This window comes from Caretta caretta, chromosome 3 (assembly GCF_965140235.1).
Source record: "Caretta caretta isolate rCarCar2 chromosome 3, rCarCar1.hap1, whole genome shotgun sequence".
Taxonomy (NCBI): domain Eukaryota; kingdom Metazoa; phylum Chordata; order Testudines; family Cheloniidae; genus Caretta; species Caretta caretta.
The window spans coordinates 209,877,654-209,898,556 of record NC_134208.1 but is presented as its reverse complement, the minus strand read 5'-3'; the positions used below and the strand labels follow the sequence as shown (position 1 = coordinate 209,898,556).

The following is a 20,903-nucleotide window of genomic DNA, read 5'->3' as shown; positions in this document are numbered from 1 at the left end:
TGCGGGTTTGGGCTTGGGGGGCCCGGCAGGGAGTAGGGTCTCTGGTTGCGGGTTTGGGCTGGGGGGGCCCGGCAGGGAGTGGGGGCTGTCGTTGCGGGTTTGGGCTTGGGGGGCCCGGCAGGGAGTGGGGGCTGTCGTTGCGGGTTTGGGCTGGGGGGGGCCGGCAGGGAGTGGGGGCTGTCGTTGCGGGTTTGGGCTTGGGGGGCCCGGCAGGGAGTGGGGGCTGTCGTTGCGGGTTTGGGTTGGGGGGGGGCCGGCAGAGAGTGGGGGCTGTCTCTCTGGGGGTATTTGTCACTACCCGCTATTGCTTTGTTTGGGTGGGGAAGTGGCCGTGTTGTTCGAGCTGACGTTTTACTACTCCCCTCTCCCTCGCAGTTGGGAGTCGGAAGGCGGATTTGTTGAGTTAGCATTAAAAGGGTGAGGAGGGGGGTGAACGAGAGCCAGCCCTGTGCAATCTACAAACTCTATTGTGACGCACTTACTACAACTGATTGCTGCTGCCAAACCTCCTCCAGACTTGCTGTGATCAGCACATTAGATAGAACAATGGGGCTGGAACAGGGAACATGGCCAGGAGGCTCTGCACAATCACTGCAAATACTCCTCACTCTTGCATTTCAGCACAGTATCCGATTCTTTTATTTAATCACTTGGGGAAATCAGAGCTTATTGCTCTTTTTTTAAAATTAACAGACTCAAAACTTCATATAGATTTGGAGCATAACTGGAGCACAATGGCCTGGCTGATAAATTTCACTTTAAAACCCAATTCCTTTTGTTTGGACAAAGACTTCTCACAAGTTATACTTTTGATGCAGGTATCCTAGGAGGGGCGGAAACAGTGGACAGGAAACTACCCATAGATCTGATAGCAGTTGATTGTATTTGGGTGGTGGGGGGGGAAGTGAGTACTTAAAAAGCTAGAAGAATGTATGCTGAAAAGCATATGCCATACTACTAGAATTCTAACAATATAAATAAGGACTTTGAGAATGTATTGCAAAACTTATTAGATATTATAGTATTATAATAAAACCTAGAGAGCTTTCTCATAATGTCTTCCTCTTCCTTTGCAGGAAAAAAAGACCAAATGGCAAAGCAACCTTCTGATCTAAATTCAGAGTGCAACAGAGAAGGTGGACAGTTTCAGTCAACTGAAAGGCCAAGTCAGCCTCAGCATCTTAGACCTGGGGCCCCTACCTCTATACAAACACAGTATCAAGGTAATCATTCAGGTGAGGGGGACTTCGCCCAGCAGCCCTCAGGGAGCTCTTCGCCCAGCAGCCCTCAGGGACCATTTGCACCACCCAGTAGCCCCAGTCCATTTGCTACCAGATCCCCACTTTTCATCTTTGTAAGAAGATCCTCACTGCTGTCTAGATCCTCCAGTGGGTATTTCTCTTTCGACACAGACAGGAGTCCTGCGCCTATGAGTTGCGACAAGTCCACGCAGACTCCAAGTCCCCCTTGTCAAGCCTTTAATCATTATCTAAGTGCAATGGGTAAGCAAGATCATGGTAAGAAACCTTTTAGCTCATGGTTTATGTTTTTCAATAGGTTCTGAATACCCCTGTGGACATTGTATTACTTTCAACAACTCAATGTTAATATTGAGGCAGCCAGCAAATTTTTCAATAAGAACAAAATACTGTATATTATACAGTGACATCGGGCTGAGCTATTAAACAACAAAAGTAAAATTGAAAACTGCCTTATATTTTACAAACTGATTGGGTCAGATTTAAATCCAGTGAACATTTCCTAATGAATTGGAAAGTGGTCCAAGTATCCCTCCTGCCTTTGATTTTTCACAGCACATGGAATGTATTATGGTAAATTAAATATTTTGGATTGTTTGTCTGATACAAAGTCTATAAGGGGCTAGTTCTTTTTATTTGAAATAACTTGTGACCTTACAATGGAGATTTGTCTGTCCAACTAAGCAAGTTGCAATGGAGAGAGGGGCTAAAATATAGAGGCCACATTGCTTAGTATAATAAACATAATCTTGGTAGCAAACACTGGAATATAGCACTAAGATTGGAGAGATGTTTCCATTACTACAAATTCTTAGCTGTTTCCTGATGATCTGGCTAATCAGAATACTGGGAGGAAGAGATGTTTACAAACCAACTCTCTTCAGTTTCTATTGTCTCTTGTTTTCTGGAGTTTTAAAGTTGTCTGTAGATATCCATCTTGGGCTGAAATTTGCTGGACTGAACCGGCATTTTTTTTTTTTACACACGTTATGCAGGGAATCTGTACAGATTTAAAAAATAATAGGAAAAAAATATATTTTAAATTTTCTGATTTCCAACATGTTTATGAAATGTTATTTTGATATACTTTGCAGCTTCATGCTTAGATAATACTTTACTACATCAGTTATTTCCAAAAATACATGTAAGGTGAACCACAGTATTTGACTAACGTAGTTTGTATACTTGCATAGTAATTATGAAATACTTGACTAAAATTTAAGATTTTTAGTTGTAACATACATGGATGAGATGGGAGGCTTAAAGGGTCTTTGTATGCCTGTCTGGAAAGTGCCCATCAATATGATGTCTGAACATGGTCCCATTTGGGTGAGTCTTCTGAGACACTCTGCAACATTTCCCTGGCAGATAGTGAATTTGATGTTTGCCACAGGAGTCTGTAAAAGGCAGGTGGGTAGGGTGTGAGACTGAGTTATCTAAGTTAGGAGTGGAGAGAAGACTACTAGATGTGTATTTTCCCAAGTGAGGAGCTTTCCATCCCTTTGTAGGAGTCCAGAGGACCATCTCTCTTCCCCCTCATCTTTCAAAGTTTCTTTCTAGAGTCCACCTTCTGGTTAGGAAAGAGGGGCTAGGACTACTTTTGGAGTGGTAGCTGTTTCATGTACTGTGTATGTGCCCGCTACTGTATTTTCCACTCCATGCCTCTGATGAAGTGGGTTTTAGCCCACGAAAGGTTATGCCCAAATAAATTTGTTAGTCTCTAAGATGTCCCAAGGACTCCTCATTGTTAGGACTACTTTGGATCCTGTGGTACTCCTCCTTAATCCACTGCAGGGGTTGGTCTTGACTGCCTGTTACTTATGACAAGGCATGTGGGGGTGAGACTTTTTCCCCAACGCCAACTAGAGGACTCAGCTGCTTGCTTCCCATCAAAATTAATGGGGGTTTTGTAACTAAGTGTCTTGGACAGCTTTGAAAATCTTACCTGTAGAGTGTTGGGTTTGGGTTTCTGTTTTTTTTTAAAAATGTGTCTTAAGGACCAGTTTGAGATTACGAAACAATTCTTGTGACTTTAGGTAACGTCTGAATCCACACCTCCCGAGGTGAAAAAAAGACAATTGTAGTAAGCAACTTGTAACATCTGTCCCACTTTCCTTATATTACAGATGAGGGTAGAGAGGTTAAAGTAAGCTAAAAAGAGTCAGTTTTCTAAGGAACCAATCCTAAAGTCTGTATGTTCAAATCTCAGTGGAAATGGGGAACATCTAGTCCTGAGAATGGTTTAATTATTCCTATTGATAATGGTTTTTGGTGAATAACAAATGCCAACTTAAGCTTTCCGTGATCAAAACATTTTGGTAGTTGTGGTTACAGCTGCAAAGTACTTACTATACTATTCCCTTAGGAAAGATTTTCTGGCATTATTGCAGTAATTGCAGCTTAATGCAAGTTTCACAATCTTACTGAGAGAGCATACATGGTATTACTAGACAAAAGGAACTACAGTTCTTGAAATAAACATTGCTTATAGCGCATGTAAAGCTGTAGTTTAGCAGTGAACAACATTCTTTTTGTGTTCACAAACGAAACTCAAGTCCTGTCTTTAATTTCAGAAGAGTAATTTTTTTTTCACCCATGTAAAATGTGCTTTAAAAACTTTGTAAATAATTATTGTACTGAAATCTTTCTTATACTGTTGTTACTATGGGCACCATCCTAAACATTAAATTGTCAGAAATTGAGTAGAAACTGCTGAGGGAATTTAAATAGGAACCCTGGACATTTTCAAACACGACTAGAATAAAAATGTGAAGTTGTAAAGACATTTTATTCTACCCCAGGGACTGTGCTTTCCATGGAAGGACTTACTGATTGGTTTTACAATTTGTATTGAGACTTCTTGTAGAGAGAAGAGATCATAATCTCTGAAATGTGGCCATGAGGGCTTGAACCTGCAGTCCTTGTAAAGACAAAAATCCCCCTGGACTCAATAGGAATTTTACTCATATAGGGACTGTAGAATTGAGCCCTTAACATTTTGAATGCCTGACTTTTATGAAACTTTGAAAATGAGACGAACTTAATACAGTGGAATCCAGGTGAAAACGGGGTGGATTGATTTAAATCAGAGCAATTTCAGTCTGATATTGAAATCATGATTTAAATCGTCAAGTAGAAAGCCTCACTTTAATTCATCAATTTAATCAACTTTTCCATTTGTACTTCAGTTATCTTTTAAAGAAAGGTGCACTTTCATTGGTTGATACAGCCATTAAAACATGTTGATTTACAACTGAATAGAGCCTTTACACTAGATTTGGTAAATTGTTTTGTTTCCTAGGCACATACTCTATAACTATATATATTTAAGCCATTACATAGCTTAATATTTTCAGATTCTTATTAATTGTAAATTTTTAGTACGTAGGAGAATAATGAATGCTATATTGCTTATTTACTATTACTTTGTGCCATATTTATAAAGCTTGACCTCAAAAGTTGGAAGTTTTTGACATGATTTTTTTTATATAGAAAAGCAGCCTTTAACTCAACGTTTTTGGAAGGGGCTCATGTTCAGTATATTTTTTATTTAATTTTTAAAGACATTATAATCAGTTTAGGTCTTAACACATTTTGTATTAAGTTCAGATTTCATTTTAAACAAGCTTACATTTAAAAAGAAAAGCTCAAAATGATTTATATAACATTTTTTAAAAAAACCTGTTTTTTTATTCACCCCCCCAAATCATTGATTTTTATCCACCCAGGGGAAAATAGTTTCATAGATTCCAAGACCAGAAGGGACTGTTTCGATTATCTGTCCTGTATAATACAGGCCATTGAATTTCCCCAAAATAATTCCTGGAGCAAATCTTTTAGAAACCCATCCAGTCTTGATTTAAAAAAAAAAAAAAAATCAGTTGTGGAGAATCCACCGTGAAGCTCGCTAAATTGTTCTAATGGTTAATTACTCAGTGTTAAAAAATCGAACACCTTGTTTCTAGTCTAAATCTGTGTAAGTTGAACGTCCAACCATTGGATCATGTTGTTTCTTTCTCTGCTAGACTGAAGAGCCCACTATTAAATATTTTTGTTCCCTATGTAGATACTTATAGACTGTGATTAAGTCACCTCTTAACCTTCTCTTTGTTAAGCTACATAGATTAACCTCCTTGAGTCTTTAGCCTGTAAGGCACATTTTCTAATTCTTTAATCATTCTGATTGCTCTTCTCGGAATTCTCTCCAAATTATCAACATCCTTCTTGAATTTAACTGAATATATTCTTGACTATCAGGCCAGTGGCCAGAATCAGCTATACTTTATAAATGTAAAATTTTATGAACTGTTTCTTTTATAAAGTAACTTCATATCTCTATAATATTTATAAAATTGATTTTATGATAGAGGAAATGAAATGCAGGTTAAGGGTCCAATGAATGGCCATAGCAGTGTGGGTCATCCCTTGGGTAGTTTATGGTAGGTATATATTCACAAGCAAAAAAAATTAAGGGTGAAAGTGGAGTCCCAGCTAGTGGCTGAAAATACTACTACTTTCTTTATAGCACTTCCCCTCCTTTTGAAAACAAACTCAAGCCCCCCACAATGTTCGATTGACTGAGCAGTAAAAGGAAGCTAATCCTTCATTGCTGACCATCCCCGAATACCTACCTACCTAACCTTAGCTTTGCTCTGTTGCTTTGGCAATATGCTGTTGGATGTATGGTGTTGGTTTTATATATTGTATGTAGTAAGGGTTTTGAAAGGAGTACCCAGGGTTCTTTAGGGTACACTAAATTGTATCAGAATTCTTGGTGAAAAATGTTTGTGTGAATTATCTTTTTGGTGTTATAAAATGTCCTGATTGTATAGTGCAGGTTTATGTAAGTGTTCATAGACTTTGTAAGGCACAAATCCTGCAAAAACATAAGTATGTGTTTTTAATGTTGAATACACAAATAGTCCCATTGAAGTCAGTGGGATTACGCACTGTGAGTAAAATTAAGCATGTGCATAACTCTTGGAGGACTCTGACCCCAAATTATATTTTTCACTGCAGTGTTTAGCAGCAACATTATTGTCCTTAAGTGAGTTATAGTGTATGTGTTGGTGTCAGTGGCATTTTGGAAGTTGATCCCTGGAATAGGAAAGAGAAGGTTATAATTCCTAGCAGTTTATTTGGAAGTTTCTGTATATTTTTCAGGGGCACTTTTAAGGGTAGATGTGCCTTTTTCCTGTATATTTCAATGTGGGATTTATGTTATAAAGCTGTTTGTCATGTAATTCTTCCACCAAGACAAAAGTACTCAGAACAACAACAACAGAAATCCCACTAGAACGTACTACTCCTCAGCAAGGCCAATAAAACAAATTAGGAATTTTTAGGCCAACCCAGTTTGTAGATGAGTTGAGGGAAAGTAAGCTTTTCCTGCCATTGGCTTACTTCAAATATTTTTAAGGGTGAGGTTCTGTCATGTGTCTCTTAGAGCCACCATGATGCAGAACTTGCAACTCAGGCAGAGTGTGAGGCTAAGGTGGGTTTAAGGCCAACTTTACACTTCCTAGACTCTGGGCTGCTGCAGAGGCTGGAATGACTTTCAGGGGGACAGATCTGAGAGTCGCTCTAATTTTCAGTGTACCCACCACAGGCTACTAATGTTCTGCTCCACAGCATGTCACCTGAAAATCCCCATACTTGGTGCAGGCTCTTCTCCCATCCCTAATATGTCCCCTCCTGTCCCCAGCACCCCTCCTACGCCAGAGCTTGCTGGTGGTCCTCCGAAAGCAATTTATAGCTTCTATCTTCCTCAGTTCATGCACCTGGGAAATTCTCCACCAGCCAGTTCTGGAGCACCTGCAGAGTCCCTTTACCTGGTGTACAGGGACCAGAGCAGGGGTGAGGGGTCACATCCCATTGTTTCAATTATTTTTTCTGTTGATTTCTTCCCCCTCCTCCCCTCTTCCCCCTGCGATGTTCTTGCGGGTAGCTAACAGAGCATCATATAAGTGAGTGACACACAGTGAATGGTTATGCTAGATACCTACATTTCCCAGGTGGTTTTAGGCACTTCATTTTAAGTCCAATGTGTCAATAATTTTATAAGAAAGAGACATGTCTGACAGTAATAGATACCGTCTCATACCTTTTATATTTTCTGTTCATATCTTTGTTTGGGGGGGGGGTAATAAACTTACAAGCAAGGGTGTGATGTACAAAGCAAACTAATTCAGAAGATAACTCAATAAGTAATATTGCTTTACATTTTCTTCATTGTTGAACATTCTGTGTATTGGCAAACACTGAGTACGAGTCTAATACAGACTGACAGTGTTCCAGTGATAGACTGAGTCTGCTCCACCAGTTACAGCCAGAACGGGCTCAACATTTTGAGAGTCCAACACCTAGCCAACTGCCCAAGCAATGAAACAAAATTTTATGATGCACGGTCGAAAATTGCAGTTACATCTAATAGCAGCAAGGTCAGGCCCCTTAGTTTGTGTTAAACAGATTTTTTTTTTCATATCTGCAAAGAGTGCAGTTTGGTATAACACATGCCTGTATCCAGGCTGAAGTTTATTAATACAGCAGTCATCCCTGTTTTCTGCCACATTACTCTATTGTTATGATTGAAGAAATGTTTGGAAGTATTGTAGGGCAATCTAAAATGTTCCACACCTTGATTTGCTGTGAATGGTGAAAGAAGATTAGATAGCCTGTTATCCCAAATGGACAGACCTTCAAGTTCTTTAACTGGTGATCTCAGTATTGCTTTATTCATTTTTAGTGACTCAAGTACAACTGAGATTATGGGACCTAAAGGGTATGTGTGTAATGGAGAAGCTTGGCAAGGAATGCAAAGGGGACCTCAAACTCCCCACCCCTCACAGGGAAGAAATTATTATGAGGGTTATGTCTGCAACCTTAAATTTAAGATGATTAGCATTGCCATTATGACCTATGTGAAGGGTAATATGAACCCTTAAAATTGTAAGACAAAGACCAAGACACGATTTTTCATTTAAAACTTTTAAAAGTATTCCTAAAATGAGAGATCTATAATGGTCTTTAGGCAGTAAAAGACGCTGAGGTTACAAGCTTTAACCAAGTCATGGCACAAGTACAGTTAATAAGGGTTTTATGCAAAAAGGTTGTGTATTTCAGAGAGTGAATAATGAAGATACAGCCATGACTTTATCTAGCTGTGTGAGGACAATGAAAGAATTCTGTGAAGATGATAAAAGATTGGAGTGGATGGGGAAAGGAATACTTGGATTATATAACTTAATAAAGTGTTTAGGTAATGGGGGAACCGGAGGGAAATCAGGTTTTATTTGGACTTCACAGATGTGAAATTAAATCTTTTTTTTGTAAATGACACATTCAGATGAAAGGAGTCACCAGCTGTTCAGTTCATTCCCTCTGAAGCATCTGGCACTAGCCACTGTCGGCAGACAGGCTAGTGGGCTGGATGAACCATTAGTCTGACCCAATATGGTTGTTCTCATGTTCACTGTTTTGGGGCTATATTCTCTATGGTTCCGTGTACTTTCTTTGAAGAAATGGCATTCCTTAAGGATACTACGGTCTTGACATGCTATCAGAGACCAGATTACTCTCAACAGGGCTGTGGTACAGGTAATCCTGTCTGTCTGTACTTTAAACCTTAGAGCCAGCTTTTGCTCTCTGAGTTTTCACGTCCTGTTAAAGCATATGCTTTAAGCTACTTGTTTTTCCTCTTATTGTGAATGCAGCTTCCTCTTTGCTGCTTGGGTACCAGCAAGGGGAGCGTTCAAAGAGGGTGTACTTGCTCTTAGTTCTAGTGCCACTGTGGCTCCCAGCAGCCAGGAAAGTCCTGGTCAGCCCTTACATCCTTGGCATGGAGCTTGCTTTGTGAGGATGGCACTTGGGCTGTCCATTTGGCATGTAGGAGCTGGGAGGGGTTGGAGCATGCTCAGTGCAGGTGGAATCTTTGGAGAATTTAGCTGCCAACTAACAAGTCTCTACTGGGCAGGTAAACATGAGATTTTTCAGAGGCTTATAACTTGGGCCAAATCTGGATTGTATTTCATGGGGATGGCCTAAGGCATGTCCCTGACACCAGGCAGCCTCTCCCCATACCAAATTTAAATTCCCTCCTACAGAGTGTGAAAGTGCTAGAGCTTCTCAGTTGTAATAATTATTTTAACATGAGCAAAACAACAAATATTTCCCTAATCTCATTCTGGGAAACAGCAGATCCAATTAGCTGAAACTTTATTTTAAAAAAAGAAATCTGCCTGAGCACATGCAGGGTGAAATACTTCAACCTGAGCAGTTAAAGATGGGCAAAACTGTAAGCAACTGAAAACAGGGTCCCATAATGGAACGTGTGAGGCAACCCTTACCTAACAGCACTGTTACCTGTGCTGCCAGTAATCTATTATGGATGTGCTGTTTACAGATCGGTTATTGTTCCCTTTATAGTTTTGCTGCACAGAACCTAATGTTTCGTAGGAATGAGTTATTGCTGTGAAGCTTTTTCTGTCTGTAGATATATTTAGATTTTTCAGAAGTATAGGATAAAACTTCTTGCCTGGCAAGCCATTCAAAATGCCCTACTAAAAATTAAAAAAATTTAAATTTTTTATTCACTGCAAATTTCAAAGTGGAATACTCTGTAAACTCAAAATTCAGGCACACAGTAGGTTGCTTTTCGCATTTAAAATTCATACTTTGGTTTTGAAATAAAAATTAACAATCTTTATCTGATTGGATTTCCTCCAGCTTCATAGCAATTAAATGTTAAATTATTAAGCAATTAGCACTTTAAATTTAGAGTGCGGAGTGCTTAACTGAGTTCCAGAACTATAGGATCTGTGGGGTAGATTTGTGTATCTGTCCACTTATATGGTCTGTATTACCATATCTGCTCCAGGATTGATCAGAGGCATACTGAGCAATGCAAGGTGTGCCCTAGTGCCAATGGAACCAACTTTTGTCGGTGGTCTGAGCACCTCCCAACTACTTAAAATTAGGAACAAGATTTTTTTCCTTCCCAGTTGTAGGAGCAGAAGCTTGATTAGTTTTATAGGGTGTCTGTGTCTGTGAGTGGGTGGGGGAGTGGGTGTGTTTGGGTGTCTGAAGAACTTACGGAGGGAAAGCAAGTTAGAAGTGAATTTTTCTCATACGTGGTCAGTTCACTTGTCAAGAACTGGAATGGGCTATTGGGCTGACTGGCTATTCAGGACCATAGAGGCAGCCAGTTGGTCATAATCCTTGATGCCAGATGAAGCTCTCCATATATAAGTCTGGTGACTGATTCACAGCTCCACCAAGGTGATCTGTTTCCGTAGTAGCAGCCTCTTGTGAGCTCCATATTCTTCAGCAGATCCTTGGACAGCTCCTCACCCTTAGACGTCATGAAAGGTCTCTCCAAAGACTCAGCACCAGTCCTTAGAACTGAGCCTGCAATACTCTCCTGTGAGTTCCAGAAGTAGAATTGTCATGGGCTATTCTGTAGTATTTACTTTAATATCTGTACATATAGAGCCACAGTGATCATCCGTTCACTTTAAAGGGCAATTGTTTCAATATGTGCTATTTTTTTAAACCAAGAAAATAGTGCCCGGTACCCTGTGAAATGTTGCAGGTATGAATTATTAAATATGTAATACTTAGATCAGCACCTTCTTGTTGCATTAGTTTGTCACACTTCCTCCCAGTGAGCTCCTTCTCCAAAGTGGATAGTGTCACATGCCATCCCTTTGAGAGAACAGCCCGTGTTTTTGCTCGTTCGTCCAGCTGCAGTTCAGTGTATCCCGTGGTTTACTGCATTCCCAAAGACATGAGAGAGAGAGAAATCCAAGAGATGCCCCACTGGAATGCCTAGGTATCCTTGGCTGTCTCAGGTTCATAGCCAAAGACCTAAGAAGGTCTTTCTCATTTTGGAGACATTCCTATTTGTGTAACTCTAGTCTCTCGTTGGGAGATAGAACCATGGACCTGCCCTTTGAGATGAGAATTTCGGAGTTGCAGACAGTAATGGTTAACTCATCTTATACCCCCTTTTCCACCCTTCTGAAGACAAGGTGCTTTTTGGCAACATCGCATTTTTTTGACCAGTATTAATTTGGCCTTTCATCTCAGATGGCCCCCTACTCTGTTTCTTTGTCCATAGCTACCCTGGGAAACTCAAGTTGTGTGCCTTGTATGTGAAAAGAGCTCTTAGTTACTAGTTATGGTAAAGTAGACCATTTTGCTTACTATTTATTTAGCAGGGTTCTTCACCAAGGACCTCATTGTTAACTAGTCTTCTACAGTGGAGACTTCAGGAATCCGATTATGGGTTTACTTATCCCTCAGCCACACTGACACTTCCGACTCCCTACTACTTTGGAGCCTAGTTGCATATTGGGCTTCTGAAGATAATGATCTGAAGGATAGTTAAATGCAGGATGAATTATTTATACCTTCAGTCTGTGAAATGTATGTCTCTGAGCACACTTGGGTGAGCCCGAACTGCCAACTGTTGCTTCAAAAAAATTTCCAATGCTGCATGGCTAAGAACGCAACTCCAACACTGCTGTTATGTGGAGGGAATGTGTTTGGGAAGCAGGACTTACTTAGGATAGGTAACTCCTTATTAGCAGATTAAAAAGCCTTTTAGATTCTGCTTTCATGAGCCACAGGCCGGGCTAACTCTGAATTCACTGCATATGCACAAGTAGGGGACTGATAGGAGGATGGGAAGAGTTTTTTATATAGGTGTTTTTGAATGCCTTTAATAGGGACGTGGTTTCTATTTTTGGTTTATGTATTTGTACATGCACCTCGCTATTCAGATTGACTCATTTATTAAATTTGAAATAAATACACTTTGGTTAAAAAGTAAGGGCACATATCTTTACAGGTTCAACAGAACTTCCTCGTCTGTACATTGCATGTATAACACAGGCTAGTTTCATATTGATATTCGTTGTTTGCAAACACAGCTACAAGACCAAAAACAAACAAACAACAAAAGGTAAGAGCAGGAACACTGATGTCACCAAGACTGAAGATGTGTTTTTAAAGTATTCACGTATCTGGCTGAGAGATTTCAAAGGGTTAAGTTAGCAAGTTGATAGAAGTACTTTTATAGCTTTGTTGCCTGGGATCTGATAAATGCGAATGGACAGCAAACTCTGAGAGCTTAAGTATTCAGGCACTGGCTGTGTTTCATAAGATTTATTGTTTGTAGTGTTTTTAAACACGGTCCTAAATTAAGGTGACTGCTTGGGATTGTAATGCACATGTTGCATCAAGCAAAGGGAATCCTAATAGATTTTCCAAAATGTTAATGGCAAAACTTTTCTCTCCTTTCCTCGGTAACTTTCATTTAATTTCCCAGACACTAGAGCAGTGGTGTCAAACCTCTTCAGCCTGAGGGCTAAACACATTATTTCAGAAAGGTCAGGGAGCCACAGTCAATACTTTGTGGCATGTTTTCTTCCCTGTTCTGCTCCGACTTCACTATTCATGCCCCTCCAAGTTCCCCTGCTGGGATTATCTCCATATGTGGGAAGTCTCCAGTGAATGTAAAGCTGGCATAGTCAGTTGCTACATCTCCCTTGGTTGGAGCACATTACAGTCTAGCTTCCTGTACATAGCTGGTGTACATCCCTTAGTAGACCACTGAGTTGGCGTTACTTAAAGCAGCCCTACTTTGGGCTGGAGAAGAAAATTGGGAACCGGTAACTGGCCATTGGGTCTTAGTTTCTCCTCTTCTGGGCTGCCCTGGGTGGCTGTGTGGGGTAAGGGAGCCATCCTTTGCTAGGTGCACTCCCTTTAGCTGGGACTCAGGCAGAGGCAGCTGAGCTGTTAGCAGGATTCTCAGAGCTTAACGGAAGGAAAAGCGCAGCCAGAGCTACTTTCTTCTTCCCCTTGTGATGTAGAAGTCAGCCAGCAGGCGAGCTGTTGAGTAGTTGTGGCAAAGAAGGGAAACCAGCTGCTCAGTGTGCTCCTGGTGAAGTGGTGGGACCCTTAACTGCATCTCCATAGTGTTTCAAATCAGCGCTCTTGCTCAAACTTAAAAATGGCATGACTTGGGACACGTTTCCAATTATAGTCAAATGGAAACTTTCTTTTTAACACAGTCCCCCTCCAAGAGCACAGCTGTCCCAGATCCACAAGATCTGGGCTGTTCCTGGGAACCAGTCCCTTAGGAGTGGCCCCTTTATTGTGCTGGACCCCAAGTAACCACACAATTCCACAAGGGCAGGCCTGTGGCCTCCCTGACTCCAAAACTGGGCGTTTGGGCAAAAGCTGTCCCTGTTTCTCTCCTTGTAGCCTGTCCAGCCGATCCAGACTCATGCATGGGACTTGTTCTGCCCCTTCAGGGTACAATGCTCGCAGTAAGTGTTTGCAGCAGCATCACAGCCTTCTCAAAACAAGATAATTTATTAGTCACCTGGCATACAGAACCTGACCATGCTGAGGCTAGCATAGAGAAGCAAAGGCGAAGCCAGAGGTTAGACTGGCTATGAGCCATGCTGTTGTAGCAACCATCTTTGATTCCTCTCGGTCTCCCTTTCATTGTGTTAGTCCCATGTGAGAGCTCCCCTGTTCCTCTGAGAGTTCCATTCTTAACACAGCCACAGCATGTAACACCTTTCCCCTTTGTTCTCCAGCTCAGGACTTGCTCTGGTTCTCTACAAAGAGGTAGAGGGAAATCGTCCTTTTGGCTGCTGTTTGCTAAGTGTGAATGTCTTGGTCATCGGGGTTTCTGTTGTCTCTTCCGGATCCTCCAATCAGATATGTCAACTTTATTCAGCTTGGTTGAAAACAAGTTATTAACAGTCTATGTGAGTCAGACACCTTATCTCTTCCTGATACACACCAGGTATGTCTACACGCTGCTATAGTGTGTTAAGTGTAGACGCTACCTGCGCCGACAGGGAGTTCTCCCATAGAATCCTAGAATACCAGGGTTGGAAGGGACCTCAGGAGATCATCTAGTCCAACCCCCTGCTCAAAGCAGGACAAATCCCCAATTTTTGCCCCAGATCCCAAATGGCTCCCCTCAAGGATTGAACTCACAACCCTGGGTTTAGCAGGCCAATGCTCAAACCACTGAGCTATCCCTCTCCCCCCATCAGTGAAGGTAATCCATCGCCCTGAGAGGCGATTGCTAGGTCAGTGGAAGAATTCTTCTGTCGACCTAGCACCATCTACACTGCGGTTAGGTCAGTAGTGTAGCTACGTCTCTCGGGGGTGTTAATTTTTCAAGCTATACGAATATAATTTCCTTGTGGAGAGCAGCCCTCAGTATATAGTAATGCAAAGCCCCGAGGGAAACAGAGGCATGCATAGGAATCCTAAACATACCAACATTCCCACATTCATCACGACAACTTAAAGCTGTGAGGACCACGTGTTGGACATCACTGGACGAGTGGCCTGTATTAATGGGGGTGAAGAAGGGGCTGTTAGAAGAAAACCCTCCCTATGTGAGGAGGGTTCTTCACTCAGGGTTTCTTCACTCAGCTAAGGTTCCTTCTTAACCTCAGTGCTTATTTAAAAACAGCAAAAATAAATATCTATAAAATGTTAGTTTGTTACCTAATAGGTCCCCCTGAGTTGAAAATAGCCTGTATCTGTTGCAGTGAAACTGAGTGTTACGTAAAAACAAAACAAAAAGACCAAGATTGAGGAAGAAGAGCCTGAACGTGGCATGTGTAGATTGTGGGGAGAAAGTAAGGTAAACTGTAAACAGATGTGACGTTGATATTTGTTCTGTGCTTTCTAACAGAAGCTGGTGCCTTATGGAAAACCTGAGACATAGTGTATGTATTTTTTGTCTGCTTTTGCATAGGGACGCTTTGTAATAAACAAAATTTCTGCTTCTGTAAGTGGTGTGCTCCTGTTGCTTATTCCTCACCTGAAGTCGTAGGCATTTTCTGATCTGATCCTTTTTCATCACAGCGATGATTTTTCATGTCAGGAATCAATTATATGCAGAATAAGCAGGAGCATATGAGCTCTTAAATAATTGTCTTGTTTGCATTTGTGTACATGAAGTTTGAATGTTCTTTTTTAAAAAGGGCACTAAAAAGATCAGACATACAAGTGAGAACAATGTTCCTCCAAGTGTCTCTGTTGGCTTTAGATCTGTTGGAAAACAAGAATTGTTATCCAAATCCTGGGCCAGTGCTTACATGGCAGGAAGGGACCCAATAGCTTTGCAGGTATGGGCCCTAGGGCTTATCTAAGCAGGTAAGCTAAGCAGCATGAGTTAGGGTGTGAATTAAAATGATGTAAATTTACACTGGCAATTAAAATTATGCTGGTTAATTCCCCTGCGGGCACTGTTATTCCAGTATGATGATGTCTGCCCTTGGGGTTTTTTTATGTTGCTTTGGAAGCGGTTTCTGCTAAGTCAAAAAAGCCTCTCTTGTCCTGGAGTAAGAGTGCCCACACGATTGAGTTATATCAGTATAACTGGAAAAATCCCCTGTGTACATGAGCACTTAGAGTAGAAGTGCTCAATACCAGCTTCAGAAAGTTGCATAGGTAAACATTTATTTTGCAGGTTTCAGAGTAACAGCCGTGTTAGTCTGTATTCGCAAAAAGAAAAGGAGTACTTGTGGCACCTTAGAGACTAACCAATTTATTTGAGCATGAGCTTTTGTGAGCTACAGCTCACTTCATCAGATGTGAAGTGATCTGATGAAGTGAGCTGTAGCTCACGAAAGCTCATGCTCAAATAAATTGGTTAGTCTCTAAGGTGCCACAAGTACTCCTTTTCATTTATTTTGCAGAAAACAGAATATCTTGTTACCTGTTGGTGGGTGATCAGATGAATGTCCAATTTCTGAATATTGTAGGTGGGGACAATATTTTCATGAGTCTGGGTTTTTTGGTTTTTGTTTTTTGATGATCGGATGCCAGTTTCTTGGGGAATAGGTTACTTTTTCTCCCCTCCCCCCCCACCAACAATGGATGCACTCTGTGATTTAGAGTACTGAAGTGTGTCATGATATGACTAGTACTGCTCCTGTGTGATGATGGTGAAAGTTATTCGGTGGCTAGCAAGTGTTAAATTAATGTTGAGAGTTTATTTCTGCCTGCTTGCATGGCTAATTATGACTTGACACTTCTGATTTTGTGATTTGGCAGCACCACAGAAAGTCCTTTCTGAAAACCTCAGATTGATTTCACTCTCAGCCACCTAACCATGATACTAATTTCTTGAATTGCTGAGCTTTTATCATTTGAAGCCTATATAAAGGCTCATAACACATCCTCTTAGGGGAGAACGTTGGAACACAGGGACGTATGTTCTTTCTCCCATTAACTTTTTATTGTTCCATTAATGCCCCTTTTTAAAGTGGTTCTAGACTAAAACAGTGTGTTTGGTTTTTGTTTCCCTTACCTCCCAACCCCCTTTCTCCCACTCCAGTTTCTTTTAATGTGGTTGTTATGTAGTTGGTTAAAAACGTCGTAACACGAGGGTATCTGAACTGCATGTTTTAATGGTGGACTGAAAAGTTGATTTTCTGTATGTAGCATTGAGAAACTTTACATTAGTTTAGTTGTAACTTCTTCTGGGGAAGACAATTGCCTAGGTCAGTTGGGCTCATTTAGGTTGGTTTTTATTCTCCTCCACATCCTCCTTTGAGTTGTTTTCCCAGTTCCAAAATGTTCCCATCAAATATCATGAGGACTTTATTCATTTTGCTAGCTGCTGAATTTCATTCAGTAAAATTGTGCCTGATAAAACCTTCACAATGAAGGTTGATTGGCACTAGTCTGTCACTACTGCAGCTTGAAAACAAAATGTATATCTGAGCAAGCAAATAATAGTTTGGCTCAAAAATCAATTTTCCAGCAAGACCGGAGCCAGACACTTACTTAGGTGATTGTCCCTCCTCCTCCCACTTTTTTACTGCCTTACTAATCCTTTGAATATTTTGAGATTGAAAGCTATGTGCATTCCCTTGTGATTCCTTTTAGTTATTTTTTTAGCCAAGTTTGTGAAGTACTCTGTTAAAGTGTTGTCATGCTTCTTAGAGTCTGAGTGTATACTTCCAGTTAATATATCTTATGTCAGTGTGATGCTCTACCCGAGGCACTCAGAACTCTCTCTGCCTCAGCACGGGAGAGCTGTGCTGGAGGTTAGACAGTGTCAGGGCCCTGCTACACCAGTCTGTCTGCCTCACCAGCAACCTCCAGTTCCAGAGTTCCCCAGAGACTTCTCTGTGCAGCATCCAGTCCCTCTCACTGGACACTCTCAGAAATTAAGTTTGCTGCCTGCAAAGAGGCAGTGTACACACTCGCCTGGCTCCGTGAGGCTACACACTCTACATTAAAACACAGCACTGAGATGATTTATAGTAAAACTAAGAGTAAGTTTATTAATAAAGAACATAGATTTAAGTTATACTAAGCAGAGATAACAGAAAATAGTTGAAAGCAAAACAAAACATGCTTTCTAAAACTTAATTCTACCAAGTTATCTTTGCCTAAAATAGTTTCTGACTTACATCAAGCTACCAGCATCTCCAGCCTTCTAGGAGGCAAGAGGATCCAATGTTCACAGACTCAAAGGTTGCTGTTCCCTTTTCCCCTATGTGATGGATAACCAGAATTTCTTTTTGCTCCCCTTATGTTTCCCAGAGTCCATTGTCTTTGTCTTAGGAGCCAAGAAAACCATCTGGGGGTTCAGACTCTGGTGAGCTCACCAAGCTGTTTCTTCCACTGCTTGATTGCTTTGGTTACCTCATATGTAAATGTACTTTCATTGTGTATGGCTTACAAAACTTGTCCCAGATATGTAAATTCAGTCCTTTGTCTAAGGCAGGCTTGTCTAGCCTCTGCCTCCAAAACATATTTTAAGAACATATTTCCAGCACACACAACTCTTTATCCACATCCCTTACTGCGTCACTCAGTGATATTCATGACCAGTGTCTCACCAGTTTTTGTACTGTCTTACTCAATGCACTTTTATAGTACTGTAATATTGTATACAATGAGTTAATTCAGGTGCTTATTCTTCGGGGTTCAGATCACCTGTTCTCTGTCCCGGGGTGCCTGGACCCAGATTGTGACAATCAGCATAGATCTGCTTTCCAACGTGGCATGCACCAAATTGTCTGTTAAAAGATGATCATTTCTCTCGCTGTTTCAGAATTGCGATTTTATGTTCACTTTAAATTCTGTTTCTTAAAATGGGTAACGAAGCTGTCAACTATATATTTTTTTTAAAATGTGAAAGTTATGTATTGGCACACTTTTAGCAGCCAATGCCACCTCCCCATCTGTTTTTTCTGTTATAATGCTTGATAAAAGGAAGAAGTTAAAATTCTGTAACTAAGGGGAATCGTTCTTTAGATTGTGCAATAATAATATATTCCCAGATATAAATAAACATCCCTCCCCCAAAACCTCACAATGTACTTTAACTTCTAGGTTGACAAAAATGAGATTTTTCTTCATTTTTGGACATTTCGGTACTATTTGACCTAAAAGCCTAAAACTGTTGTCTTGATGGATTAAAAGAGAAAGTTGTAGAGGTGTCCTCCAACAGGCAGAGAAACTAATTAAATGTGGTTCTACTCAGCAAAGTAACTGGGGAAAATGGCACCGTAATCAGTAGACCGACACTCTGTATGCATTGAGTTCCTTGTGATCACTTTAGTGATGCTATATGTTTTTGCTGCTTCATACTACCGATAGCTGTGTTGTTTCTACAAGCCTCTGGGAAAGCGAGTTAGTTTTTGTTCTGTTTCACACGCCACTCAGAGAACAGCTAACAAACTGCAGAGCCAATTCTGCCCTGGTACACCTTGATTCTGCTCCCAGAAAACAGGGTTGAACAGGTCTGTCAGAAAACAAAATTTGGCCTGTGCCATCTTTTACTATTATCTTATGGCTGAGCCAGAAAGAAGCCAGCTTGATTTTGAGATTCCATTTCAATTTGGAGGACTCATCAGTAAGTAAAATGTTTGTTTTTCCTTGTAAGCAAAGCACATTTGAATTGGGAATCATTAAAATACTAAAAATTACAATCCCGGGATGCTGTTTTCACAGTATCCCTTTGTCAGATTTGAACCACACTTTCAGAGTTTGGGAGGAGAGTGCACTTTCTTCATTGCTTACACATTTGGGCTGTTCAAAATAATAGGATTTTTTAAATATATTTTGAGTTTTAAAACAAAAGGCTGTTGCTAACCATGTTTTTAGGAAACCAGTTTCTCTTTTAAAACAGTGCCATTGTCATATGGTGTAATGCATGATTTACAGGAAGGGAGACCCTCTGATTATCGCTCACAACTAGGGCACCTCTCTCCCAAACTGGCAGCTGCACTTCTGACAGGGTAGAGCACTGGTAGGCATTGATATCTAGGCAAGTAGCTCAGGTCCTTCTTGTGTCTTGGAAGCCATCTGTCAGAAGGCCCTGAAATTTGAAACGCAGGAAGTTTGTGGTGCATTCAGGCCCAAGTCAGCTCCTGTTTTTTATTCTTCCCCTTCCACACACATGGAGAGACTGCTTACCTGCCTCCTGATGTAAAGGCCAGCTCCATCCACGTACATTTGGCAGCTATTTTAGCCTGTCATGAACTGATTCAAAGGAGACCAGTGCCCAGTGATGTGGGAGATGAGGCTCTCAAAATAAGCCAGTTAGAGGCTTAGGAGATCCTTGTTGTCAGGTTGAGGCAGTGTTTGACATTTGAAACCTCATGTTAAACAGCCCCCAGTGTTAGGGGAGAATGACGTCACCCTGACAAAGCTGATGAAATTTTCTTTCGAGCCATTCAGTTCCTGTGAGCTAAATTATCTCGCATGGAAGGTTGCTTTCTTGCTGGGAGTCCTTTCAGCTCACAGGCGGAAGTGAGCTTCAGGCTGTCGTGACCGATCCAGTTTACACCAGGTTTAAGGTGGTGCTGTGGAATCATTGAAGAATCCTCCCCACAGTGGTCTGAGAGTTCCACTCCATTAAGTTTGTCGTCCTGCCAACATTTCTGTCGTGCCTTCTTTTCCCTTCCCCATGAGGCCCTTCTCCATGTACTCAGTGTCAAAAGGTCTGTGGGGCGCAAAGTTTCATTAGGGGGAAACTAAAGCCCTTAGGAAGTCCACTCAACTTCTTGCTGTTTTTCACACCAATCAGTGTGGGCAGTGCTGTAATAGTGTCTGACTTCTTTTTATAGCTTGGCCGGCCAGAAGCTAGAAGACTGTAAGAACATAAAAATGGCCATACTGGGTCAGATCAATGGCCTTTGTAGCCTAATAGCCTGTTTTCTGACAGTGTTCGGTGCCAGATGCTTCGGAGGGAACAAACAGAACGTGCCAGTTATTCAGTGAGCCATCCCCTGTCGTCCAGTCTCAGCTTCTGGCAGTCCAAAGTTTAAGGAGCCTCAGAACATCGAGTTGATCCCTGATCATCTTGGCTACTAGCCATTGATGGACTTGTCATCCATGAAGTTACCTAATTCTTTGTTGAACCCAGTTATACTTTTGGCCTTTACAACATCCCCTGGCAGTGAGTTCCATTGGTTAACTGCATTTCTTTAAGAAGTGCTTTCTTATGTTTGTTTTAAACCTGCTGCTTGTTTCATTGGGTGACTCCTGGTTCTTGTGTTCTGGGAAGGGGGTAAATATACTTCCTTATTCACTTTCTCTAAACCATTCATGATTTTATAGACTTTTATCATTCTCTCCCCC

The 20,903-nt window shown here is 41.1% G+C and overlaps 1 protein-coding gene and 1 long non-coding RNA gene across 17 annotated transcripts in view; one reads left to right on the top strand and one right to left on the bottom strand.

Annotated features, from left to right (window-relative positions):
* The window catches only part of LOC125633257 (uncharacterized), a 317,997-nt gene that overhangs the window by 20,206 nt on the left and 276,888 nt on the right, over window positions 1–20,903 (bottom strand). The gene's annotated exons all lie outside the window — the stretch shown is intronic.
* Window positions 1–20,903, top strand: part of BCL2L11 (BCL2 like 11) — a 50,812-nt gene that overhangs the window by 5,298 nt on the left and 24,611 nt on the right. For 4 of the 15 annotated variants that reach the window (XM_075127317.1, XM_048842297.2, XM_048842289.2 and 1 more), the window contains exon 2: window positions 1,077–1,517. In XM_075127317.1, the coding sequence (XP_074983418.1) occupies window positions 1,091–1,517 (427 nt within the window). In that variant the 5' untranslated portion in view covers window positions 1,077–1,090. Of the gene's footprint in view, window positions 1–271; window positions 418–880; window positions 1,518–17,855; window positions 17,911–20,903 lie in introns of those variants that run through there. The other 11 variants (XM_048842288.2, XR_007355546.2, XM_048842290.2 and 8 more) reach the window with 11 other exon arrangements.